Here is a 27,560-nt window from a genome sequence, read left to right as displayed (position 1 = left end):
GGGGCACAGCGACAAAGGGTGCAGAAAGGGGTTCGATAGTTAATAAAGAGCAATTTACCACAGGTTCCGTTTCTGTCATATCTTTTCTTTCATTCTGCAGGTTTATTTATATTTTAGCCTTTGTCTTTAATTATGAGTTAAGTAGTATGTCAATATGCATAAATATAACAATTTATTCAATCAAGTTTCAGCTATGTGCAAGCAAACCTGCAGCACATACGTTTCCATGGCGTAATAGATTAATCTATTCTGTTCACTGATATCAACAGTAGTAATAATACTAAATTGCAAAAACACAACACTTGAGAACATTTCACCATCATCTTTATTTGCAGATTTTTGTATTTTGTATCACACTTTAGATTTTGAATAAATCAAAAACCAGTATACCAGATTGATTGTGACTTCTTTAATACTGCTTGACAGCGGTGTTTTAATGAAACTGGTTATTTTAAGTTCAAATAAAAAATGATAAGTATATCCACCTTTTGTCTCCTATAGCACGTGACCTGAGAGGACGCTCAGGGGCAGATTCAGTGACGTCAAATGGGCTTCGTGCAGCATAAAAAAGTTTGGATTTTCCCCAATCCGCTGATGCTGTATGAAGACGGCGTTGGTTTAAGCGTGGGGAGCTTCTTGGCATATTGTAATAGGTGCTTGTTTGCGTCCCCAGACGATCAAATGCCACATCAGTGCTGTGACAGAATGAACAAACAGAAAAAACAACGGTAGTCCCATGTAAAAACATGTGCGTACGCGTATTACGCATACTGCCCATACCCCATAAAAGGCGTCACTGCTTTCATTACACAAATCTATCTGTTATATAGATAGCAGTGACAATTACACAAAGTACTACCAATTCGAGCTAAAGGGTTAGCCAGGCACCCAGTACTGCATCCCACTGATTTGAGTGAGAGACACAGTGGAAGCTTTACAGATGACAGAAAAAAGGGCACCCTTACAATATCTCAAAGGTCTTGAATCACACTTTCTGTGCTGCTCTATTCGTTGGAAATCAGTGATCATGTTGTTGTCTCCCATGTTAATGGACAAAAAGAAAGAAAGATCCAGTCCAGGAATGCCTCTTGGTTTTGGGGGAATGCACTCTTCCTTTGATTGTGCAGAAGAAGACATTACTCAAAAATCAACACAGTGTGCACAATGCAAACACATTACAATGACTGATATTTTCTGATGTATAATATTTTGATCTCAACCAGCTGACAGAGGTACAGTCTGGGGGGATTTTGGTCAAGAAGGGATTTTTGGATTTCTCTTTAAAGTCTTCAGATTATTATGTCAGGTTCTCAGGGATGAGATACTGTATATCATGATCTGGCACTATATAAATAAAATTTACCTGTTTGAAATTGTCATTATGATCAGATTAACAGCTATTTTTAAGTACAGCAGCTTCCTGAATGTTCTTCTTCTTCAGACCTGATAAAAACTAGAAGCTAGAAACTATTACCCCCAAACAGTTCAAACAGTGCTCAAAAGCAAACAATGTTGTCAGATCAGACCCCAAGTCAATCAAAATGAAAAACACCACTGAGTAGTCATTACACACAATATAGAAAAAAGTAAAACACAACGATGAGATCAGAAAACCATAAAGTCTTTAGAAATAATTTTTACTGTTCACAAAAATGCTTTTTCAAAACAAAACTAACAAAACTCCTGTTCAGCACTTGTAGTACACACACACACACACACACACACACACACACACACACACACACACACACACACACACACACACACACACACACACAAATAAACTTTATCTAGTTTAACTAAACTTTAACTTTACGGGTGGCAATGGAGTTTTTTGCTTTCGTGTTGCACACAAGGTGTCTTTTGGACACTAACTTTAACTTTACAACAACAAAAGTGTATACAGTATCTACTCCTCTTCCTCTCTCTTGTTTCTGTCCATAGTGAAACCTCAACGACCAGGGCTCCTTGTACTGGCTTATATTGGTTTCTTCACATCATTAGCCACATGTGGGATCAATTTTGAGCTGCTATTTTTAAGTTGAGACACCTGTGCTTTTACTGTGTTTCACTTTTGCTACCTGTGCTTACCATCATGCAAGCCAAGTGCATCACAGTGCAAGATGTGTTTTAGTGGGTGAAAATATGTTTGCACATTGTGTCTAACTAGGTGAAAAGTGCTTAAGGTTCTGCCAAAAAGGTGACCATTTCAATGAATGGGTTCAGGGCACTGAGCATTTGGTTCAGACAACAGGGTTTAGTGTTTTGGCAATTGAGAAAAACTATAACATCATTGTAACACCTGATCCTGGAACTGCTCTGTTGGGATACTCCATTACTCTGAAAAACCTAGATTGTAACATACATACTGCTCTGACTCTTTGTATGTGGATTGCAAAGAGGTATATTCTGAAACTGTGGAAGTCTGATCTAGCCCCCAAATTCAAGACCTGGCTGACTGAACGCATAAGTATTCTACATGTGGAACGACTGAGATACAAACTTTCTGGTAACATTCTGAAGTTTTCTAGGATATGGAACCCAGTGTTAGAACATGTGAATAACCAATGATGCTCCCTTTACTCAACCACCTTACTTAAATGTCTTCCAGATAAGGTGGACAGGTGAGCAGGTAACACGGACATGATTTTTTTTGCCCCAGTCCTTTATTATCTTTTGTAGTTATTTTATCATTGTTGTTTATCGATGATTTATCGAGATTTATCGATGAAATTTCTCAAATTATGAAAGGGAATTCATATTATTGCCTAATCTACAAACCCAATTCCAAAAAGGTCAGACACTTCGTAAAATGTAAATAAAAACAAACTGCAATGATTTGGAAATCTCATTAACCTGTATTTTATTTAAACATTTGACGTGTTTTTTAGGACATAGGAAACACATCAAATGTTTAAACTGAGACAGAAAAGATCAATTTTACAACTTATTAGATTGACTGACAACAGGTCAGTAACATGATTTGGTATAAAAAGAGCATCTTAAGCAGAGTTTGCAAGATGGAAGAAGAAGCCATGCAAAGAATATGTTTCATAAATGCTGCCATCTTCTCTGAGCTAAAGCTCATTTAAAATGGACTGCGGTAATGTGGAAAACTGTTCTGTGGTCAGATGAATCAAAATTTATGAATACGAATACGTTTATTACTCCCACAATGGGGAAATTCTTTTTGGAAAGCATGGACTCCGTGTCCTCTGGACTAAAGAGGGATCATCTGATTTGTTATCAGTGCTCAGCTCAAAAGCCTGCATCTCTGATGGTATGAGGGTGCATTAGTGCCTATGAAATTGGCAGCTTGTATATCTGGAAAGGCACCATCAATGCTGAAAGATGTATACAGCTTTTAGAACAACATATGCTTCACTCCAGAAGACATCCTTGTTGGGGAAAACCTTGCATATTTCAGCAAAGCAATACTGCATTTCTTACAACACCATAGCATTGTAGTAGAAGAGTCCAGGTGCTGAACTGGCCTGTCTGCAGTCCAGATCTCTCACCAGCTGAAAACATTCTGCCATCATGAAACAAAAAATATGGCAAAGAAAACACAGAACTATTGAGCAGCAAGAATTCATATCAGACAAGAATGAGACAAAATTCCTCCAATAGAAGTCCAACAGTTGTTCTCCTCAGTTCCCAGATATTTACAGACTGTTAAAAGAAGAGGGAATGCTACACAGTGGTAAACATGGATGTGTTGGTTCCGTCAATTTCAAAATGAGTAAATATTTTTCTTAAAATGGTACATTTTCTCAATGTAAACATGGGATATGTGTTCTGTGTTCTATTGTGAATCAAATACTTGTATATGATTGTGAAAATCATTGGATCCTGTTTTAATTTATATTTTGCACCGCATCTCAACTTAATTAACATACATTTGCATTCGAGATGAAGCGTACATTGTCTATGCTATTGTCTCACAACCTTGCAAAAACTGCCAGTACTGCTACTATTTCGATGTCCTTTAAAATAACATCAATGCATAAGGTCAGTGCATTGAGGTGGAATCACAGAGTTCTGAGTATATTAAATGAGACAGAACCTGTTGTATGTCAAATTCATGGTTGAGTCTGCCTGGCATCAGGAAGGTAAGTCTAAGGGTGTAAGCTTCCCATTTTTAAGTTAAAACATTTAAGCTCAGTTTCCTGGTGGAAATACCTGCAAACTGAGCAAAATACCTACACTGTAAAAAAAAAATCAGTTGAATTTACGGTAAAATACTGGCAGCTGTGGTTGCCAGTACTTAACTGTAAACTGCTCTACGGTAAATACTGTAAACAGATTCACGGTAAAGTACCGGCAACCACAGCTGCCAGTATTTTACCGTAAACAGGTTCACAGTAAAACACCATAAAAAGGTTCAGGGTACATTGTTGTAAACGGGTGCAAGGAAAAATACCGTAAACGGGTCCAGGGTACAAAGCCGTGAAAGGGATCAGAGTAAAATACCGTAAACAGGTCCACAGTACAATGCCGTAAACGGGTCCACGGTAAAATACCGTAAACCGGGTTTACAGTAAAATACCGTAAACCAGGTTCACAGTAAAATACCGAAACCAGGTTCACAGTAAAATACCGTAAACCGGGTCCACGGCAAAATACTGTAAACTGGGTTCAATGCAAAATACCGTAAGCTGGGTTCATGGTAAAATACTGGCCGCTATGGTTGCCTATATTTTACTGTATAAAATACGGTGACAATTTAAAACCATTTATGATAAACAATTCCAAATACAAATGATATACCTTAAACGTAATTACAGTCGATGAAAAACAGAATACAACTGTGTGATACATAACAGTATTTAATTGTAAAAATCAACATTACATTCAAACAGTGGCAGCTGTTGTTGCCAGAACTTCACCCAGAAAAAAATAGAACACCAGTGGCTAAGATTTTACAACCAACTGCCCGTGGTTAATTACAGAGAAAATAACATATAAAGCCCATTACAAACAAAGACATTGTTGAAATATAAATAGTTTTTGCATTTAGACATTCTTTGGGAAAAGTATGTAATTGTAGTGTCACCAGTTCTGCTTGAGTACCCCGGTTAGTCATCAGGTGTTTGCTGTGGAATTGCAGGATCCTCTCTGCAGCCAGAATAACAAAATAAAATAAAGCAGTAATAATAAGAATGATAATATTATAGTTCTTACACAAATGAATTAAACAAATTTTCAGTCAACACACACTGAACTGTCCAACCACTTACCTCTATTTATCCTTGACAAGACTGGTTTCTGATCAGACAGGTAGATTGGTAGGACAGCAAAGTAGTTGATTAAGTCCATCTGAACCACTGGCAGGTCAGAAGATAGGACTGACAGGACCAACATCCTCCTAAGTTAGAGAGGTATCAACACTGTCACTCTGCTCACTGCACATGTAGCAAATTACATTCTAATACATTTCACACTCAAATCCATAAACAGTTGGGCCTCACCTGGTAGTACATGCACCACATGTCACGCTGGCCAAGGTTCGATTCCAGTTTGGGCCTTTTGCTGCAGATCATCCCCTCTCTCTGCTGTGTTTCCCGTCCGTCTACTGCCACTGCTCAATAAAGTAGGCATGCCACAAAAATACAAATAAAATAAAAGACAGAAAGCATAAATAAAGAAATGATAAAAATAAAATAAACAAAATAATTTAAAAATCTTTAACTATAACCATTTAAAAGTGTTAACAGCTGTCTTAGAGACAAACATTAACAGGAGCGGATGCACTATGTCAGGGGTGGCCAACTCCAGGCCTTGAGAGCCGGTGTCCTGCAGGTTTTAGATGTGTCCCTGATCCAACACACCTGAATCAAATAGGACTCTGGAGAACTTGAGTGCATACTGAGGAGGTAATTCAGCCATTTGATTCAGGAGTGTTGGATCATGGACACATCTAAAACCTGCAGAACACTGGCTCTCGAGGCCTGGAGTTGGCCACCCCTACACTATGTCCTGGGGTTAACATGAGTTTGGCAGATTGGGTAAACCTAATATCTGGTGTAGCAGTGATGCAGCATGGGAAGAATTTTACACACTGATCAGCTGACATCTGCTGCTGCACTTTGGTTTATTGCTCTTTTTGGATATAACTGAATTCAACAAGGTGTAAGCAGACAGATCAGCTCAAACACTCAGGCATTAAGTACCAGTCCAGTCCTTAAATTTGAACTGATGCCTGCTAACATTGGCCATTAACACCACAGCCTGCACTGCACTAGTCCAATACACTGCATCACCGTACATGTCACCACAATACTTCAAATTAACTACTTTAGCCTGCACTAAACTGCGTGGTATTTCCATGCAACCTTTGAATAACAATTATTACATTTTAGCTCACAGACACACTGTGGTCCAAACTGCACAGTTTGTCGAGCAGTTTGAAACATTTCAAATCACCTGCCAATTACAAACACTCTGTTTATGCTGCTCACCTTCTGTAATGCTAGCAGAGCTCTAGTTACAGAGCTGATATCTCCATGCTGTCAGCATGGAGATATCAGAGACTGCCGCTTTTCCACTAGTACCTACTCAGCTCAGCTAGACTCAGCTTGGCTTAGTTTTTAGGGTATTCCATTAGGCGCTAGCATAGACGTATATCTATGGGCGCTAGTACCTCGTTCTTGTGGTTTTAATGGCAGTGGGCAAACCAGCTTATAGGTGCATTACCGCCACCCACTGGACTGGAGTGTGGACCAGGAGGTGCTACCACATACTTTTTTAGTACCTACTCAGCCGCGGTTCCAGGTGTGCCAAGTTGATTGAAAATGTAGAAAATATGGCATCAACAGGCTGCATGCCACTGATTAGCCAGGCAGTGATGTCACTAGATGAGTCATGCAAGCGACTCCTTCACAAGAATCAAACCTGCCGTTTTTGAAACCCACCAGCATGCTGATGTTTTTGTGCTCAGTGCCTGATGACAGAATCCATGGAAAAGAGACAAAATTGACCTCTGTACAGTATTTAGTATCAAACTGCCTTTCAGATTGATTACTCACTAACTGAAGATGCTCTGGTCCACTTTAACCCTGATTATAACTCCGGTAAAAATTAGCCTTAAATTTCTCCTTATCTACAACATGTCAGCGAATGCACCTAAATAAACAGTTCATTTTGATTAAGTTTGCAGTGAGGAACACAACATTTCAATGTCTTAAACAACTTCCCCCAAAATTACAGCTGAACATTTCCTTAGTTGATACTGGTTAAAGTTAACTCTGGCTTTACCTCCACAATGGTGGCTCAGGTCTTCACTGCTGCTAATGGTATCAGTACTGTTAAGGTAACTTACCTTACCGTGGTGACATAATTAGTTGTTGCAAGGTTGACACAAAACTGGAGTAAACCCTGGGGCAGGATGATGTACCATCATGTAGTAATGTCGTTTATCCCACAGAGAGGGCAGAAAAGGTGCTAACCTCTGAGTGTAACTGCTCAGTCATGGCTCAGTCTGAAGCTGCTGATTGGATACTGTCTGTGACACATGCATGTATCTCCCTCAGTCTCATTTTATATTAGCAGGTTACTCTGCCATAAGCTGAATATTTTGGGACCACTCACGAGGTGCATGAAAAGAAAATTAGTATGATGAAATCTAAATCCAGTTATTCAGTTTACAGTTCAGATGCAGTTGATACACAGAATAATAAAACAATACAATGTTTTGCATTTCCTTATCTGAAAAAACAAACTATTATTTCAAATAGTTCCTGATTAAATTTCAGTCAACCTGGGAAATACATTTAAATGTACAATTCAGCAATATGTATAATTCAGACAGAAATTATTTTTATGGTATGAGTGTGTCATTTTTATAGAAATTTTACAGAAAAGAAAGATTTTCACAGTAAAATGTGTGATTTCAGCATATTTTGACAGTTATATCTTGGTTCTTGTTTTGTGGTGATTAAATGTTTCTGCGACGGAGATACACCCTTTTCGATTTTACGGTCTATTACTGTTGCCATTTGGCTGTTTTCCACTGTATTTTTTACAGACTTTTTTGCAATGTAGGAAAAAAGATCTTCACAGTGAAAATGGGTGATTTCAACATATTATCAAAGTGAAAATTACAGTTACGTATTGTTTTTGGATTTACGGTAATCACATGTTTCTGCCACAGAGATACACCCTTTTCAATTGCACGGTCTATTACTGTTGCCATTTGGCAGTTTTCCACTGTATTTTTTACAAACATTTTTTGCAGTGCAGGAAAAAGATTTTCGCTGTCATTTCAACACATTATCGCAGTGGAAATTACAGTTATGTATTGTTTTTTGATTTACGGTAATCACATGTTTCTGCTACAGAAATACACCGTTTTTGATTTTCCGGTCTATTACTGTTGCCATTTCACAGTTTTCCACTGTCATTTTTACATACTTTTTTTACAGTGTAGGCAAAGTACTGGGTCGCACCTCTTTGAATTTAGCCTCATTGCTGCAGGTGTATAAAATCAATCACCTAGCCATATAGTCTGCCTGTTTATTTTGTTTATTTCTGAAAGAATATTTCAGCTGATTTAAATATTTCCTTCATCAAATTAACATCACTGTCTTCAGATTTAACCCTTTCATATATGAATTATGAGAACCCAGTCAAGATTTTTTCCCTGAGTGTTTTTATTCCTCTTTAGGCATGAAAAACAGTGCAAAAACAGTGCAATTGAAATGTTGTTTACCAATTTTTCATGGAGTTCACCCAGCTGGAATACCATGCGTTTGACCTTTGAACCAGAGAAATGTGTATTTAACAACCGCTAACAGAAAATGAATTGCACCCTCAGACCCACTTGTCACTACTGCTAGTATTAACTAATCCAGATCCTGTTGCTTCCATTCAAATAACAAATAAAATAACAAAAACATCTGCCATGACTGGCCAATAGTGTGTGGGATGATGCACAAGCATCCACGGTGTTGGCTTATATGCAACTATAACAACAAAACGCATGCATATACAAGAGAACATCTTTTGAATAACTGTCCACGTAGTGACCACTTTGCATGAAAGGGTTAAAGTTTCATTTCTGAATTTAGATTTCAGCTGTGGATCTGGAAAGGCATTGTTTTGTTTATGGCAGAAGAGTGAAATAATGGTAAATCCACCAGTGTTGGTATGCTTTTTGAAAAACATCAACTGGAATGTTTGAATTATGTTTCTCACGAGTCCACAGTGAATGCACAGATCAGCACAGCATCAACAAAAATCAGCTCTGCTTTGATTCTAAGCAGTGGGGCGCAGCAGTTTCACTGGATTCTTTTTGTTTGTTTTTTGTGATGCTGGTTTTCTTAGTTTCAAGTTTTGTGACTTTAATTTTTGCATTGCATTTTTGCAAGTTTTTGTAGATCAAAAATAAGGCTAATGGGTTTTGCGACTCCCTGTGGCTTCTTGGTCTGAGCATCATGTTGCGGGAAATTCTATTATCAAGTCATTTCACTCAACAGAAGTAATGTGGAGCAAATATTAGTGAACCTGGGAACAAAACCGTAATTTAAAATAAAAAGAAACAAAAAGAAAAAAAGAATGATTATATACAAAATAGAATCATCGTCTTTAATGTTTGTCAATGAAAAAATAGAAATGACAATAGTTGCAAGTATCTTTTTTAATATTTCGTGAAAATATATGTTTTTGAGCCTTCCTTTACGCTTTTGGAACGTAAATTTTAAGTCTACGATACATAAACTAAAATAGTTTTTAAACGTCTCATTACTGCGCGGACGCAAACGTCAGCCCGGCGTCCTGCAGATGCTTTAGTGTCATATGGATGACGGCAGCGTAGAAGTTGGCTTGGGATGCCAAACATCCTTTAGGGTGCAGCCGCGATTTGGAGTCTGGAAAATCTAAAAGTCTGGAATTTCCATGTCTCGGTAGTGGAGACGATCACCTTTAGCAGAGCAGAGTCTGTCGACGCTCTTGGCTTCACGCCTCAGTGCGCTTCAGCTCCATCTGTCTGAACACTTTGGCTCGTGTCAGTCTCATGCCGTTCATACAACCAAATTCGAATATATGTCATACTTAAACTCAAGTATTAAAGATGTTTTAAAGATGTTTTCTATGAATGCTTAGGATACCTCTTAGCCCTTTCCGCTTTTCACCCAGATTATACTCTTGTCCAAAAATGATATTGTTGATGAAAATCCTCATGCTTTTTTCCCATCCACCTAATAAAACATTTGGATAGTTTAATACATTTTGGTTGAACTGAAAAACTGATTTAAATATCTGATTATACTGAGAAAAACGCAAAGTTATGCCTTTCCCACACAGTTGCTGTAAAACTTTGAGTGAGTCCACTTTCTTCTGTACACCTTCAACAAAGGATCCACTGTGCTCTCATCTTGCACAGATGGATACCCCACGCTGAAACCAAAACAAAAAGGGTCACAACCGAAGCCTTTCCTTGGACTTTTTTTTTTTTTTTTGGCCTTATCTTGAAGGGACAGTTCCCATGCTGGACTTGGTGGCGGTTATTTGGGGCCCCATGGGGCAGGGCGCGTGCAAAACCGTGCATTTGTAATGCTTGAGAAAATAGGAAGGTTAAATCCCTCAAGCTACGGAGCAGCTTGCAGTCGAAGGGCAGCGTGTCGTTACCTAAATTATAATATGAGCTTGTTGAGCCACATATCTGCTTTCACGTGTATATAAATTTATTTCAGGGGACCGGGCATTTCAGCGTGAGGCACTTCTCTTGCTCCTTCTTGTTTCCTTGGGGTGTTTCAGTCAAGAATTCCGAGCACGAATTTTATCCATAAAGCTATTTGAGCGCAAAACGACGTATAACTAAATTTGTTTTGCTTAATTTTAAACAAAGTTTTATATGCGTTTTGCGGACTCTTTTTATTATGAACTTCTAGGTTTAGGTTTTCTCCCTTTTCTACTTGTCGTGCCGTTTAACCTTGGCTGTTGTAAACATGGAACAATTGCGCCATTGTGTTTATGTGGCCCCCGCCCCCCAAGCCCCATCCCTCATACGAAAAAAAAAAAAAAGACAAAACACTGCCTGAAACACATTAAATGTCGAGAGGGTAGAGGAACCGGAGCAGGAGCGGGGATGCTGATGCGAGAGCCAGTGGAGTGGTGCAGCAGTGGCAGACGTGGGAGGGTGGGCTGTTGTACAGAGACGGAAGGAGGGATGGGGGTGGGGTGGTGGTAGTGGTTCCCATCTGTTGCCTCGATCGTGGGCGCGTGCCGGAACGCGTGAATCCTACCGGCAGTTCATGGGCCTGAAAACTGAACTCTTTAAAAATACATTTAAATAAAAGTTGTTTAGGTTTAAGTTTAGAAGGTTTATGTAATATATGTCATAATTATCACTGCACTGAGAGACGATATTTATTATTGTTGCATCATTTCTAAGAAGCACAAAAAAGAGGCCTAGTTTTTTACTGATCCATAGGCGTATTTATCAGTTTTTTCCCCTTTTTCCTTTGAACAGACTAATTTATGCATGGCTATGAATATGATCAATACTGCAACATGTACCCCATCTCTCTTGCTTGCATTATAAGTTGCCTGTCTCCTCCCCCGTTGCTACAGGTAAACGCCATGTTGATATTGGAAACAGGCTGCTGAGGGTCCAGAAGCAGATGTTAATCCATACATGGCGTGGCTTGGGTATCTGGTTTAATAATTTTGGACTAGATTGGTTTCCTTACCTCTAATTCATTCATTCTAGCTCCTTTTTGTTTTGTTGTGGCGGGAAACAAACCACTAATAAACGCACGCCATTAGATTTGCTATGATGTATGATTATTATTTTTAAAAATCTAACTTTTGATTGAACTTTATAGCTGTTTAATTTTCATGTGTCTCATAATAAGATAGTTGACGGGATTGGCCATTCATTTGTAGATACTGTTTAATACAACAATAAACGGAATGATTAACATATAACTTTTATAAGCATGTAATCAACTAACAAAGCCATAGAAAAATGGTACACGTGTGAATGCTTATTCATCATTCACCATAAGCAGGTTTTATTCACCTGCTTATGGTGAATAAAACTACTTTTTAGAGCGTACGTGTGTAATCAGATCATGGATGGACGCTGAAGCCTTAAATTTTAAATGCTGTAACCACAAGCATCATCACGAAACTCCGCATACCAACATAGAGACGCAGGGGCCCAACGGAGCCAGATGGTCCAGACAAGACCTTTTACTCATCTCCCAAGGGCATCGCCCCTGTGTCAGCCCCCCGCTGCAATGGCTTGTGTCCCTCCCCTCTGACGCCCCGGCGCCACATAATAGGAGACTCTCCAGCTCAGCGGCACACTTCCAGCTCAGCCGCTCAAGAAACAAGCATCTCCGTCAAAAAGCACAACAGAAAAAGCAAACATGAGTCCAGTTTGACTACTGAGGCAACCAGCCTCTCCCTGCAAGGTCCACCGTGGCCCAGAGAAAACAAGCCAACGAACGTAGAAAGGTAAGGAGCAGATGATATCACGCTGCTTTTTTTTTTTTTTTTTTTTTTTTATGTTTCTGAGTTACCTCTCCCGCGACAGTCGAATAAACATTTTTAAATTTTCTTGTAGACACTGAAACCCCTGCTGGAGAAGAGAAGACGGGCTCGCATCAATGATAGTCTTAATCATTTGAAGAGCCTGATTTTGCCTCTTGTTGGCAAAGACAACGCACGTTACTCCAAGCTGGAGAAAGCAGATATTCTGGAAATGACAGTCCGCTTCCTCAGAGATCTTCCTTCCACCCCAGTCAAAGGTGAGCATCACCTCTACGACATGAAAAGCACACTGACATTGTTCATTTTTTAAATAAGCTTTTTGCGAAATCTCAGCCACTGATCAAATCTCTCCTCTACTCTTTCCAGACTCCGCAGACAGTTACAGAGAAGGTTACAAAGCTTGCCTGCAGCGCGTTTCCGCGCTGCTTCCCAAAAGCTTGGATCAGGACGCGTGCCAACGGGTGCACAACTTCGTTCAACAGTCCATGTCTGCCACCGTCACCCCAACCTGCCTGAATTGCTGCGCCCAAAGCTCCAGGACTTTGCCTCAAATCCAAGAGAGCATTATGAGCCTTAAATCCAGCTTCACCTCCAGGCTGGAGAGCCAGCACCGCGGCAGCAGCGCAGTGGCTCCAAGCAGAGCGCAGTCAGACCCACAGGCTGTCAGCGCTGCAATGTGGAGACCTTGGTAGATTAGCTGGACTTTTATCTCATGTGTATTGTATATTTTGTGGTGTTTTCTATTTATATTAAAACAATGTTAGTCTCAGTAAGCAAGACGAAGAATTGTTGGAGCTGTATATAGGTTTAAGAAATTTTATGTTTAATGCCAGGAGGCTCGAGCACAGATCTCAAAGAAACTGAAGTTTATGAGCTTTTTTTTTTTTTAAAAAAAAATGCAATCCTCTTTGGGGTTTCAGAGTTATGGGTTGTAGACAACACTTGTGTAAACCCCAAGGGTTATTTTGTTTGAGGTTTGCACGATTGACTTAAATGTATTTTGGTCTGTGCAACAGAATAGTCTGTAAACACTATGTGTTAAATAGGATTATACAGTATTTATGTAAGAAAAGACATGTTTTGTGACATTGCTGTTTTGTCAATGACAAAATATCTTCAATAAAGGATGCTCGACACAAATGGTTATGGTGTTTGATCGTTTTTGCTGTGGTGATTGAAGGACCTTAAATTTATCACTGACCCCAGATGCTCTAATGAGAGGATTCTCAGGGAAATGAAAGAAGCAAAAAGGCGCGCGAACGCATAAAAGCGCAGGTCATCCAGAGCCTATTGATGCTGCTGAGCAGCTGCTCTATTGTTGCTGATGTGAGGCGCCGCTCTAGTTGCCGCCAAATCTGTGGGAAGAAGTCGGGCCGGTTGTGTCACAGGAAACACCCTGAGATTACTGCAGCTGTACCAACAGATTTAACACAACCTGAAAACACACAATGTTTCTCAGTAGGTTTTAAATGATAGCCTACAAATAAAAAAAAAAGAATTTGCATTGTTTATCAGGAGATGTGTTAGACATTTATAAGTGGATTTAATTTATATCATTTCGTATATCATTTCAAATTTACCAACCAATATAGTACCATATAAGAAGGAACAGGGATACTGTGTCATCTATCAACAGAAAACAAACCACATTTATGATAAATAAATATTTCATGTCTTTTTCAACATTTCATTGAATACAGATTAATAATAATTATATCCGTGGATTTATAAACGCTTACTTCTTGTATTATTTTTAATGTATGACTTTGTTATGGAAAACCATGAAACACTATTTGCAATAAATCCATTTGGCCCAGACTTGTTTGAAACATCTGCAGCTCCCGGGCGGAATTCAAATGCTTTTCCTACATTCAGTCTGTGATCAGAGCAATGTGCATAACATGTTTTTTTTTTTCAGATAAAGATAATGAAATAAAATGTACTTAGAGAATCATGCAGAAATTCACATTTTGTTAGAGCTGATATGAGCTCAAACAAGGAAATGTGTTGTTTAAAAGAGTATAAGGTCAATGAAATATGCCTTCCACCCCATGGTGACAGTACATCATTCAATAATAAAAGAGATTGAAAAAAGAAAAGTGTTATTTGAAAATAAAAGAGACAATGAAAAAAGTAATTAAATCTGACTTCTTTTGATAAGTTTCAGCTGTCGAAGAACAAAGATGGTTTCACTTAATAGAGATCAACTTTGCAGGATTTCATTTGAAGACTAGTTTTGGCATTGGATGGTTTTCACATGTTCAAGTTACATGTGTGTTATGTACAGTTAAAACCACAAGTTACATACACTATATAAAAAGACACATATGCATGTTTTTTTCTCACTGTCTGACATGAAATCAGAATAAACCTTTCCTGTTTTAGGTCAATTAGGATTACCAAAATTATTTATATTTGCCAATGCCAGAATGATGAGATTTTTTTAAAGGAATTTTTATTATTTTCTGCAAAGTCCAATGTTTACATACATTTCATTAGTATTTGGTACCACTGCCCTTAAACTGTATGACTTGGTTCAAACATTTTGGATATCCTTCCACAAGCTTCTCACAATAGTTGGTAGGAATTTGGGCCCATTCCTCCTGACAGAACTGGTGTAACTGAGCCATGTTTGTAGGCTGCCTTGCTTTGCACCTGCCTTTTCAGCTTTGCCCATAAATTTTCAATATGACTGAGATCAGGGCTTTGTGATGCCGCTCCAAAACATTGACTTTGTTATCTTTAAGCCACTTGTAACCCGTTTGGCACTATGCTTTGGGTCATTGTCCATATGTAAGACCCACTTGCGCCCAAGCTTTAACTTCCTGTCTGATGTCTTGAGATGTTGCTTCAGTAGTGCCACATAATGTTCTTTCCCCATGATGCCATGTATTTTGTGAAGTGCACCAGTCCCTTCTGCAGCAAAACAACCCCACAACATGATGCTCCACCCCCCATGTTTCACAGTTGGGATGGTGTTCTCAGGCTTGCAAACTTCTCCCTTTTTCCTCAAACATAACGGTCGTCATTATGACCAACAGTTCAATTTTAGTTTCATCAGACCACAGGACATTTCTCCAAAAATTAAGGTCTTTGTTCCTGTGTACATTTGCAAACATTAATCTGACTTTTTTATGTTACTTTTGAGTTATGGCTTCTTCTGGCAGAGTGGCCTTTCAGCCCATGTCGATACAGTACTTGTTTCACTGTGGATACCAGCTTCAGCCAGCATCTTCACAAGGTCTTTTGCTTTTGTTCTGGGTTGATATGCACATGTTGGACCAAAGCACATTCATCTCTGGGACACAGAACCATCTCCTTCCTGAGCGGTATGATGGCTGGACATTCCCCATCTTATTGTACTTGCTGTTATACTTGTTTGTACAGATGAACGAGGGCACCCAAGGATGAACCAGACTTGTGCAAGTCCACAATTCTCTTCCTGATATCTTGGCTGATTTCTTTAGATTTTCACACAATGTTACACAAAGAAGCAGTGTGTTTCAGTTGTGCCTTAAAATACATCCACAGGTGTGTTAAATCAGAAGTTGCCAATAAACCTATCACAAGCTTCCAAAGACATGACATCATCATATGGGCTGTCCCAAACTGTGTAAAGGCATAATAATCTTAGTGTATGTAAACTTCTGACTTTGCAGAAAGTAATAAAAATGCCTTAAAAAATACTCTCTCGTTTTTCTGGCATTTGGCAAATATAAATAATTTTGGTAATCCTAATTGACCTAAAACAGGAAAGGTTTATTCTGATTTGTTGTCAGACAGTGAGAAAAACATGCATATGTGTCTTTTTATATAGAGTATGCAAACTTCTGGTTTCAACTGTAGATATTGCTGCTGTGTTTTTTTTCTTAATTAAGTTTTATCATTAAAAATGTAGATGTTTCATTTCCTGACACAGGCTGGGTAAATGCTGCTGAATGAATATATGTGGAAATACACCATATTGCCAAAAGTATTCACTCAGCAGTTCAGATCATTGAATTCAGGTGTTCCAATCACATCCATGGCCACAGGCGTATAAAAACAAGCATGTAGGATTTCCACGGCTGCAGGTGCATCCAAGCGTTACATCACCCAGCACAATTCAAAGCGTCAGATGCAATGTGTGAAGAACACCACCACTGGACTCTAGCGCAGTGGAGACAAGTACTCTGAAGTGAGGAATAACGTTATTCCATGTGGCAATCCAATGGAGGAGTCTGGGTTTGGCGGTTGCCAGGGGAACGGTTCTTGTCTGAGTGCATTGTACCAAGTGTAAAGTTTGGTGGAGGGGGGATTATGGTGGAGGGTTGTTTTTCAGGAGCTGGGCTCAGCCACTTAGTTCCAGTGACAGGAACTCTTGATGCTTCAGCATATCAAGACATTTTGGACAATTTCATGCTCCCAACTTTGTGGGAGCAGTTTGGGGATGGCCCCTTCCTGTTCCAACATGACTGCACACCAGGGCACTAAGCAAAGACCATAAAGACATGGATGAGCCAGTTTGATGTGGAAGAACTTGACTGGCCTGCACAGAGTCCTGACCTCTACCTGACAGAACACCTTTGGGACCAATCAGAGTGGAGACTGTGAGCCAGGCCTTCTCATCAACATCAGTGTCTGACCTCACAAATGCTCTTCTGGAAGAATGATCAAAAATTCCCATAAACACACTCCTAAAATGTGTGGAAAGCCTTCCCAGAAGAGTTGAAGGGTAGGCTGATGTCATATTAAACCCTATGGATTAAGAATGGGAAGTCACTCAAGTTCACATGCGTGTGAAGGCAGACGAGTGAATACTTTTGACAATATAGTGTATAAATAAAAAACATATATATTATTTTTTGGCCTTATTTGATAGTTTTAAAGTGGAGAGAGACAGGAAAGTGGGAGGAGAGAGACGGGGGAAGGCATGCGGTAAATGGCGACAGGTCGGGACTTGAGCCTGTGCCACCTGCACCGCCTCGCAGCGTATATGGTCACCTGCTCAAACTCTGAACCACCGTGGTGCCCATAAACACAATGTTTTTTTTAAATAAATGGGCATCAAAGTTAATATTTTTGGGTTTGCTGTCACACAGGCTGATGTTGTGACAAGTTGGACTTCTTCTCTAAAATTAGGTTTTCCCAGTATTTACAATCACAGTCTTGGCTCATATTGGATGAAGAAACTATCATCTAAGAAACATTTTTTTTTTTTTTTACAAGTTTACAACATTTACATGTATGCTTTCCATACAGAAGATCATTTCTTGATTCTTCTAATATGAAAGCTGAATCTATAGTTGACAGTTTAGAGTAAATTATTTCCAAAGTGCAGATAAAACTGGTAAGTCTTCAGCAGTCTGAGTCATCAAGCTATAAAGGTTACAATAATTTAAGACTCAGTTCCTTTGTGGTTCCATACACAACATCTTTAATTATTCTAAAGCTTTGGTTTCAGCTGAAAAATCAGTTGCACACAATAAGAACTATCACTCTATCACTCTATCACTGCCAGCTACATCATTTTTTAAGCTAAACTGAAAAAATGAATCGGTTCAAAGAGAACCATTCATTAACCATTCATTAAGCATGTCTGAGTACTGAGGTCTTGTACCCAGGGGTTTGTGTTTCTCCTTAGGTTAGTGAGTCCTTTTGGTTTTAAGGATCGCTCGTATTTTAGTTTGGCTCTTTTGTAATATTTGTTAGGTTAGGTTGATCATTTATTATATCCTATGTTTATAGTCTGTTTGTATTCTCGTTCACCTTCTTTGCTATGTGATATTTAGTTATTATCTTTTGTGACCTCTTTCTGTTTTCCCCAGTCACCCCCCCCCCCCCATATTTGTCTGGTCTCTCTCCTGTCTCCGTGATTGTCTGGGTTCCCCTTTTGTAATCCCATTCTGTTCCTCCTATCTTGTTTCCATGGGTTTCATTTATCTCTGTGTCAAGTTTGTTACTCTTAGTCTTGGGCTCAGTGTTAGTTAAATTCCTTTTTTATTTGGTAGTCTTGGTCCGTGTGTTTGATATTCAGTTTTATTTTGCAGGTCTCATTTCCCAGTGAGTTTCAGCTTTGTTCCCTGGTGTGTCTCAATCTCACCTTGATTTAGCCTCGAGGTATCATACTGTACTGCTCTCTCCTCTGTTCTTGTTGCCATCTTCCGCTCATTGTTGCTGTTGTTAGTCTGTTCTGTGTTTTCTTCGGAGAATCTTGATTTTTGGATATTTAGCTTCATGTTCTGTTTCCTGAATACTCTGTGTTTTTTGTGAATGAATCAGCAGTAAAGCTGCTTTAAGTCTATGATCTTGCCGCTTTCTGAGTCCTGCATCTGGGATCCACACTCTCTGCCACATAAGCCAACCTTGACAACGGCTTGTCTTTGGGCAAACATGGCATCACTGAGTTTTATTTGTTTTTGGTTTTTTTTGCTTTGTTTGGTTATGTTTTTTTTACATCTTTATTGATCAAGTGATGATAAACAGATCAAATATGTGAATCTTGAAAATAATTAACTGCAATACCTTGCAAGTTTTACCGGACCAGATCAAAGGATCTGGTCCTGAAAAACTTACGGTTGTAAGTTGTTACATCTTGGTGATGAATCCACAACACTTCAATAACTGAGAGCTCATTAGAACCTATCAAAGGTTGAAAGAGGCTACAAGGAACTAATAATTTGGCATCTTTTAACCAGAACCCCTCATAACTGATTTGAAGGACTGGAAGATGTAATAAATTGCCTTTTTAATGTAATCAGTCAATTAAGTTATGACAATGATTATCAAATGTAAATTATTCTTAATTTCTATAAGCCTATCATCTTGATCTGTAGGCTCAGTTGTGAACAGAATCATCTGTTTGCTTGCAACTCACAATTTTGATGCAATGCACTTATTGGGGTTCATATATGTTATGTTTTGCCATTAATGGTGACTTTCAAAAACACCATGCTGTCCAAGACAGCCATGGTGTTAGCAGCAAGTGCAGTGGTAGCAGCACGAAGATCGTGGGTTTACATATTCTTCCTCATGGCGTGGGTTGTCTCTGGGTACTTGACTTCCTCCTCCCACAGTCCAAAGACAGGTTAGCCGATGATTCTCTTCTTTCATACCAGCCATCCATCTCACATGATGATATAACCCTTTAACAGAGCTTAAATCTCTGTCCCTAACAGCGCTTCACAGTGTGATTTGGCTCCTGTACTTAACAATGAAAGCTCAAAAATGCTGAAAAAGAAATGTAAATTAAAAAGAGTTTCAGTCCATCCCTGTGTACTTGTGGAACCTGTAACTTGTAACCTTTTAATAGCATGAACGCTGGTGCAGGGCCACCTGTGAATTTTTTAACCGAGGCCCTAACAGACTCAATCACACCACTGTAGATGTTTAATGTACCTTATTGTCTTTAACACTAAGCAATATACACTGACTGAGCTAATTTATTATGAAGAACAACAGTACAACACCAGACTATCAATGACTGCAATGATGCAGTTAATTACCTGTTATAAATACAGAAAACAGGTTGGTGTGAGTACTTTTGAAATGGCTAATGTACAGGATTTCCTCATGATGATGTAAATACAAAAAAAAAAAAAAAAAAAAGAAGAAAAGAAATAAAAAGTGAGTATCTGAGCATCAATTCAGACAGAAAGTCCTTGTTGAGAGAAAAGTCAGAGGAGATCTGCAGACTGGGTGGCACTGATAGAATGGCTGAGGTTCATTCATCCATCCATTTTCTTCCATTTATCCAATTCAGGGTCACCTGATAGATAGTAGATCTGGACTGCTGAACTTCCATTTTATAACTTTTCACTGGAATTCTCAATATAAGGTGCAAAGAGATGTCAGAGCAAGTGAGGGAGACCATCATTAGCCTGAAAACCAAAAATAATCCTAGGAGAGAGATGCCAAAATCTTAAGTGAACAAGTGGCCAAAAAACAATGTGATACATTCTTAAAAAGAATGAATGCATTGGCCAACTCATCAACACCAAAAGGCCTGAGAGACCACAGAAGACAACTAAAGTGGATGATTGTGGATTCTTTCCACAATCAAGAACACTGTCAAGGAGATAGGCATATCATTGTCAAAGCCTACAATCGAGGAGATGTTCATGAATGGAAATACAATTAGGTGCAGACCACTGGTTACACTCACAGAAAGGCCAGATTAAAGATTTGTGGGAAAAAACAAACAATTTGGAAGCAAAATTAACCTTTACAAAAATGACTGGAAATGAAAACTTTTGAGAAGTAAAGAAACAGCTCATGATCTGAAGCATACCACACCATCTGTCAAACATGGTGGAGACGATGTAATGGCATAGGGATGTGGCTGCCAGTGGAACTGGGTCACTAGTGTTCATTGATGGTGTGACTGCTGATAGAAGCAGCAGGATGACTTGTGAAGTGTGCTGGGCTGTACTCTCTGCTCAGATTCAGTGATCAGACAGCATTTTACAGTGCAAATGGATAATGACCCAAAGCAAACTGCAAAAGCTATGCAAGAGTTTCTCAAGGAAAATAAATGGTTTATTCTTTAATGGCCAAGTCAGTCACCTGATCTCAACCCAGTAGAGTATGCTTTTTGGTTACTGAAGACAAAATCAAATGCAGAGAGAATCCTGGCAGAGCGTCTCAAGGGAGGAAACAACATTTGGTGATGTCCATGAGCTCTAGATTTCATTCACTGCAAAGGTTTAAAAAGAGTCCTTATTTTTAAAATTGTTAGTTTGTCAAGTTACTCTTGACCCTCGAAAATGGGTAATGGAATTAATGTAAGACTTTTGTTAAACCCCTTTATTAAATTAAAGCTGAAAATCTGCACTTTGATCACATCTTTTTTTTTTTTTCTTTTTTGACTGTTAACTGTACTGAACTGGCTACAGCCTCTCACTGTAATGCTTATAACCATGTGCTTCTCTTTACAGTCACAGTTTAACCATTTCTTCTTGCCTGCCTCTCACGCCATAATATACTTCATAAAGAAAAGCCCATGTAGTCCCTTTCCTGCATGGATTGTTCTTATATCGTCACTGTGGTGGTTTTTCCAGCATACTTACTCTCTAAAAGTTAAAGCAAGGGGTTTTCTATATTTATCTAACTGGGACTTTTAACACTAGCCCTGCTGTCCTAACCCAACACCAAAACAGAGTGAATAATGATAACCTATCTCTCTGATAATTTTTTTTTCAAAAAAGTAATTATGTTTTAATTAGTGTCAAAATGACATGTTAAGTTCACTTAATTTTAGCAGATTATTTTGATAGAAGTTACCCCGGGATCCTTTATTTAGTCTAAGACTAAGATCAAATGACTTGGTTTATTATTGCTCAACAAACCAAAATACACATAATATCGTGCATAAACCGATAGATATTTGTGGCTGCTGAGAATTTATATTTTTACTTTGTTCCATTAGTTTATTTCTCCTAGTTCTGATATTATCAAACACGAGTTTTCAGCTGTCTGGAAGAAACAAAAGCAACTTAAATTCTCGTTTGAAGTAGTAAAAAGTCTGTTTCTCAGTTATTGAAGCAAAGAACCGGAGACTTGGATCGCTGTTGCACAGAATTAAACTTCCAGTTTGTAATTTGATGCTCTGCGCTCAAGCAGACATATAGACAAATGAAACGCTTCATTCTTTTTTCAGTTTCAAAGTCATTGGCAAATTCCAATTTTCTTTTCGGTTTGATTTTCACTGGAAAGACCACGTTGCGTCAACTAAAATAACTGAATTGTACACAGTTTTTTTTTTTTTCACTCACATTGGGCGAGGGAAAAGTCGCCTTTTCTCTCCGCTCTTAATTCCCAAGAAGTGTCGGTACATTTGAGACAAAGAGTCGCAGTTATCGGCCTGCACAGATGGGTTGTCGACGCCGAATTTGATTGAAAAGACAAAGAGGACTCTAACCGTAAGAGCAAAGCGGAGAAGTGCCCCCCCCCCCCCCCCCCCCCCCCCCCCCCCCCCCCCCCCCCCCCCCGCCCCCCCCCCCCCCCCCCCCTCCCCCCGAAAAAAAAAAAGAAAGAAAAATCATCCTTCTATCTATCCCCAGCGGGGCGTGAGGGGCGCGTGCAGCAAGTGTGCCGCTCAGTTTCAGGGCAGGGTTTGTCTTTGTCTGAAGCTCCACAAGATCGTTGGTGTATGTTTCGGATCTACAATTTTACCGCTTTAATATTTATTTGTTTACATTTGAAGTTATAGACTAATAGCTGCCCTGCCCCCCCCCCCCCCCCCCCCCCCCCCCCATAAAGGTTATTAAATCAAACTACACCAGGTGGAAATCTGAAAGGTGGAATATATGCAATTTATATTTGATATATTTTCCCATCTATAATTGTAACTTTATGGAATTAAAATATAAGTAAAAACGTGAGTGTAGACTTTGTTTTGTTTATCTTTTTAAATCGTCGTCTGCTTAGCAGTTTGAATGTGCACCGCTGCTCTTATAAAAAGAATTTTACAGTTTTATTTTAAAGGTATTTCTTCCATTTTTTTTCCTGGCATGACAATAGAATGCTCTGAGATATGTACCGAGTCATATCCTCCTACACAAATGACTTTCATCTCCATGAACAGATTGAGCTTTGTTATTGTGTAGTTTTGATAAACAACCATTTCATGATAGCTTGGACGCTTAAAAAAGCAAAACAAGAGTCAAGCCATAGGAGACAATTGCATCATGGAGAAAAACAGGGGGAAGGTGGGATGCGTCTTTCTGTTGGACACTGGCAACATGGACCTATTAGAAGCATGCAGATGGGATACCCACGCCAAAATTGCGTGGAGATGGTGTGTCGTGCGTGTGAAGTTTGTGGGAAAAGAGCAGAAATTTTTGTAACAGCCTATGTGCGTGTGTGCGCGTGCGCGCATTGATGAGATGCTGGACCAGGAGACTGACTACTCTGGGTGCTAGTGAGGGGTGGGGTCATTAATGGAGGTTGGGGGTTGGTAGGGTTGGGAGCTCTGTAACAGACAACCATCTGGTCCCCGTGGCGCGTGCTGCGCGCGTGGTTCCCCTGAGTGCAGTGGCATTTAATGGGTGGTCATGTCTCTCCAGTTTTTTTTTTTTTTTAAATAATAAAAAAAATATCACAGCCTCATTTAAAGTTGCTTCACACTTGGCAGGACTGGTTGTTTTATTATTAAATACTTCAAGGCCGAGGCCAGGTAAACAAACAAAACATGAAAGATGCATGGTTAACAAGTTACAACCTGGTGTCAATTTATATTTCACGGTGGCTATTGTGATTGAAGAAAATGCACCCACAGCACCCACCCTGCTGTTTTTTAAGCCCCCACCTCACTGCGTGAAGCGTTAGCTGTAGTGGGATACACCCTACAGGTAGAGACCCCCTCCCTCCCGGGCAGAGTGCATAAAAACGTCATATGCAAAACCATTGTTGTCAAAATATAAGAGCAGATGCGATTTGAAAGTAGCGTGGCTTGGGTATATGGCTGGAATAAGAGTCTGTGTCCATGTGGACACTTTTCATGGCAAGCCTGGCCCCTATGCGAGTAATGCATGTACTGCATCTCCTTGTTTTAAGCTTTTATATTTATTAAAAAACACCCAGCACTCTGTAGAGAATATATAAACAAAACAGTGCCAAGATTAAACGCATTAAATGAGAGTAAACGATCAAATTTGAACTAGAACAGAAAAGAAATTCAGCTGGCAAAATAATAATAGACAGTTCAAACTGAGACATTGTTTTTATAGACAAAATATAATTATTTTATAAATGTTATTTCATAGTTAAATTACAAAATGAATGAATCCTATGGCTTATATTTTGTTTCCGGGCATCTCTGAGCACTGCGTCATTACGCACCAATAACGGTGTATTTTTAAACAAAACCACGTTCTATCAACTGTGTGCGAAAAAAACGAGTCTAGCTGAGTAAAATTTAAATATGATGTAAACAGAATTGTTTAATGAGTGGGTATTTGATTGAAATTAGCATTTGACGCGTCAAAACCTGAAGCTTCTTCACGCACAATTTTTTTCAGCTTTTTAAGCAGATTTCGTTTGGTTTATGGATCATAACACAGACACGCACTGTAGCTACGCTTGGATTATAGTGATAGACAGATGGTTATCTGACTGAATGTGATGCTTTTGTCTTGTTTTCATAGAATGTCTTGTCCAAATCGTTTTGTGCCGGCTTGGGGGCGTACCCGTGACGCACGGAAACCGACGCCACGGACCTGGATATATACCGCAGCACTTGGCCGTTAGAGACACAACTTCGCCGATTTTGGTTTTGAACACTACTGTGGCACAAAGACAACGCTGAAAATGTCTCCGAACATGACATGTGAAGCTCTCCACTCTTTTTCTCCAAGGCTATCTCTTGCCAAAAGAAAAGAGGCTCTTGAACTGAGAAAGGTAAGCGAAGTGACTGAATATTTTTTCATTTCCTTGAACATCTTACTGGATATGTCACATCTTGTAATGAATGAGCACTAAATGCTATGTTTTTTTTTTTTTTCAGACTATGAAACCGCTCATGGAGAAAAGAAGACGCGCCCGTATTAACGACAGCCTGAACCGCTTAAAAAACCTAATCCTTCCCCTTACAGGCAGAGATGTATGTTGTTTTAATTTATATTTTCACTACATTCACTTTGCAAATGTAGCCTACTAGAGTCAGTAGAGTGTTTTGACACACACATTTAAACATTTTTCCCCTTATTTTCTCCAGCACTCTCGCTTCTCCAAGCTTGAGAAAGCAGACGTCCTGGAAATGACCGTGCGGTTCCTCAGTGACATTAAACCCAACACTAACAGTAAGTTAGTTATGATACTAATTTAACCTTTTTGTTGCTGAATGTATAAACAGCAGACTACGTGAACAACAAACCTAACCTTTCTTTCTCTTTTCAGGTTCTGTAGACAGTTACCGGGAAGGTTATAAGACTTGCCTCAAACGCGTGTCTGGTCTGCTTCCCCAAACCAGCTTGGCTCAAGACACACACCAGCGCGTCAACGACTTTGTCCAGCAGTCCATGTCCGCCACTGTCACCCCAACCTGCCTGAACTGCTGCGCTCAGAGCTCAATGACTTTGCCTCAGATTCACCAGAGACTCCTGAGCATCAAATCAAGCTTCAACTCCAGGCTGGAGAGCCAACAACGCAGTAGCGCAGTGGCCCCCAGCCAAGAGCAGTCAGACCCGCAGACTGCAATGTGGAGACCTTGGTAGATTTCTTAAGTGGTCTTCCAATAGCTGTAAAAAAAAAAGACGGTGATGTGTTTAATGTTAGGAAACATGTTGAGATAACATCACTTGTAAATACGCACAGTGATTTGTCGTTTTGTATCATTATACAAAACGACAAATAATTATACATAATTATTATAATTATATACTCATTTTGCGCGCGAGTCTATTGTCCCGTATAAGTGACAAGTGTAGACAGTCGTGTATATATGAATTTTTTAAAATCTGCATGTATGATACGTTAAATATTTAGTCCTCTTGCGGAACTAAGTAATTAAGGGCACTGAAACAGCCCTGTAAGAACCCAAAGGGTCATTTTATGTATGAATTTGCACAATAGACTTCAGAGTCCTGAATCTGTGCAGATGAACTTGTAGACATAAAATGTCTGCAGTGAGTATCTCTGTTGGAGTTGTGTTGTATTTTATTTTGCAGTTTACAGCAAATTGTATATGTTGTACAATAAATAAACTACGATGTCGTTGGTTAGATATCGCGTTGTGTTTTTGTTCACGCTCTGTGGCGATTAACGGTTTATTGATATGCATCGTTAACTCACAGCAATAAGAGGGGAAAAAATGCTCTTTAGACTAAAAACCCTTCGCACACAAAGATGAGCTTTGATTCAAATTTTAACGGCAGGAACAGGACAAGGCAACGCAGCAAATTCGCCCAAAGCAAAACTACTGCATGAATGACATTGCAGGCTGTTACAGGGAAGCAGCAGAAACAAGATAAAAAAAACATCGCAACAATAAGAACATTAAAAACTAAAAAAAAAACAACTTGAATCAAACGTGGTGTATGTAATGTAGTATTACTTCATAACAAATGTCTAATGAACAAAGATTTATATGGCACATCTGAACAAAACTGAGGCCACTGATTTTGCTGAAACACATGGATGGATTTTGAGGTCAAATGCGCCCACAGCAGGCGGTATCAAATACTGCTCCTGTGTGGATACTGTCAGATATTGCGGCCTGTGCTGCCCTCCTGTGGGCGATTATAGGTCTTGACATAGCTTAGGTTTCTGTTTCTGTTGCTCAAGCATGCCTTTCTCATTTACCTATTTGAAAAGCTACTGCATACAAGGCATCTTCTCTGGCTTATTGTATCATAATGTAATAGTCTCTTATTTTCTTATTTTGTGAACATTTAGTGCGTCATTTTTTATGAGCTCTGCACATTTCCTCTCACTGAGTCATTTCGCAAAGACACTGACCACAGCACCCGGAGGATGCCGAGAGTAATTTCCCTTCACATCACACAGGAGTCTCGCTGCAACACGAGACCGACATAACCCAGGAGCTCCTCAGCATCAGAAACATGTCGGTACCGCAGACGGGCGAGGCAGCATCCTCCCTTCAGTTATGCAGGTAGGACGTTTAATACGACACGTTACACAAATGTTGCCATCATACACATGCTAATAACGTGCTGCTGGTCGGCAATGACGAGAACAACGCGGCTACCGGCGTGGGTTGCGTGTGCGCCGCTCACAGGACGATAACCCAGATAATCCGCTTCAGGTCCTGTTTATATTTTTGCGCAAACACATCGCCCGTGTTCGGCCGGTGGTTTAGTATGTGCTTGCTTTATAAAACAGGAGATCCGGTGTTTTCGGGATCTTTAGTGTGTGTGCTTCGTCAGAGATGCTGACCATCTCTGTCGTGTTTCGTAAGTGATGACCTCAGCGCGGTAAGCACCGGTAGGACAGGCGGAACACGGCCAAGGACGTAGGCCCCTACAGTGGAATCATTTAACCCAAACTCCAGTAAAAGTGAACATTTTATAGGATGGACGTGGTAGAACTTGGAGATTCAGTTTGTCTGGACACTAGGTTAACAG

The 27,560-nt window shown here is 39.5% G+C and overlaps 2 protein-coding genes and 1 long non-coding RNA gene across 3 annotated transcripts; 2 read left to right on the top strand and 1 right to left on the bottom strand.

Annotated features, from left to right (window-relative positions):
• Nucleotides 1-4,811: 4,811 nt before the first annotated feature.
• On the bottom strand, nucleotides 4,812-5,357 carry LOC115782509 (uncharacterized). The gene is made up of 2 exons (XR_004020157.1): nucleotides 5,241-5,357; nucleotides 4,812-5,118 (listed from the first exon to the last, which is right to left on the bottom strand). It is a non-coding gene; the product is annotated as an uncharacterized LOC115782509 (long non-coding RNA).
• A 1,907-nt stretch (nucleotides 5,358-7,264) lies between these two features.
• On the top strand, nucleotides 7,265-13,565 carry LOC115783642 (transcription factor HES-2-like). Its single transcript, XM_030734564.1, has 4 exons — nucleotides 7,265-7,312; nucleotides 12,406-12,462; nucleotides 12,572-12,755; nucleotides 12,865-13,565. Exons 1-4 carry the CDS (start codon nucleotides 7,265-7,267, stop codon nucleotides 13,188-13,190), a joined length of 615 nt encoding a protein of 204 aa, XP_030590424.1. The 3' UTR covers nucleotides 13,191-13,565.
• An 11,178-nt stretch (nucleotides 13,566-24,743) lies between these two features.
• Nucleotides 24,744-26,096, top strand: LOC115783681 (transcription factor HES-2-like). The gene is made up of 4 exons (XM_030734623.1): nucleotides 24,744-24,876; nucleotides 24,983-25,078; nucleotides 25,193-25,277; nucleotides 25,375-26,096. The coding sequence occupies exons 1-4, from the start codon at nucleotides 24,787-24,789 to the stop codon at nucleotides 25,689-25,691; spliced, it is 588 nt and encodes a 195-aa protein (XP_030590483.1). The 5' UTR covers nucleotides 24,744-24,786; the 3' UTR covers nucleotides 25,692-26,096.
• The last annotated feature ends 1,464 nt before the right edge of the window (nucleotides 26,097-27,560 follow it).

Source organism: Archocentrus centrarchus, chromosome 7 (assembly GCF_007364275.1).
Source record: "Archocentrus centrarchus isolate MPI-CPG fArcCen1 chromosome 7, fArcCen1, whole genome shotgun sequence".
Taxonomy (NCBI): domain Eukaryota; kingdom Metazoa; phylum Chordata; class Actinopteri; order Cichliformes; family Cichlidae; genus Archocentrus; species Archocentrus centrarchus.
This window is presented reverse-complemented; position numbering and strand designations above follow the sequence as displayed.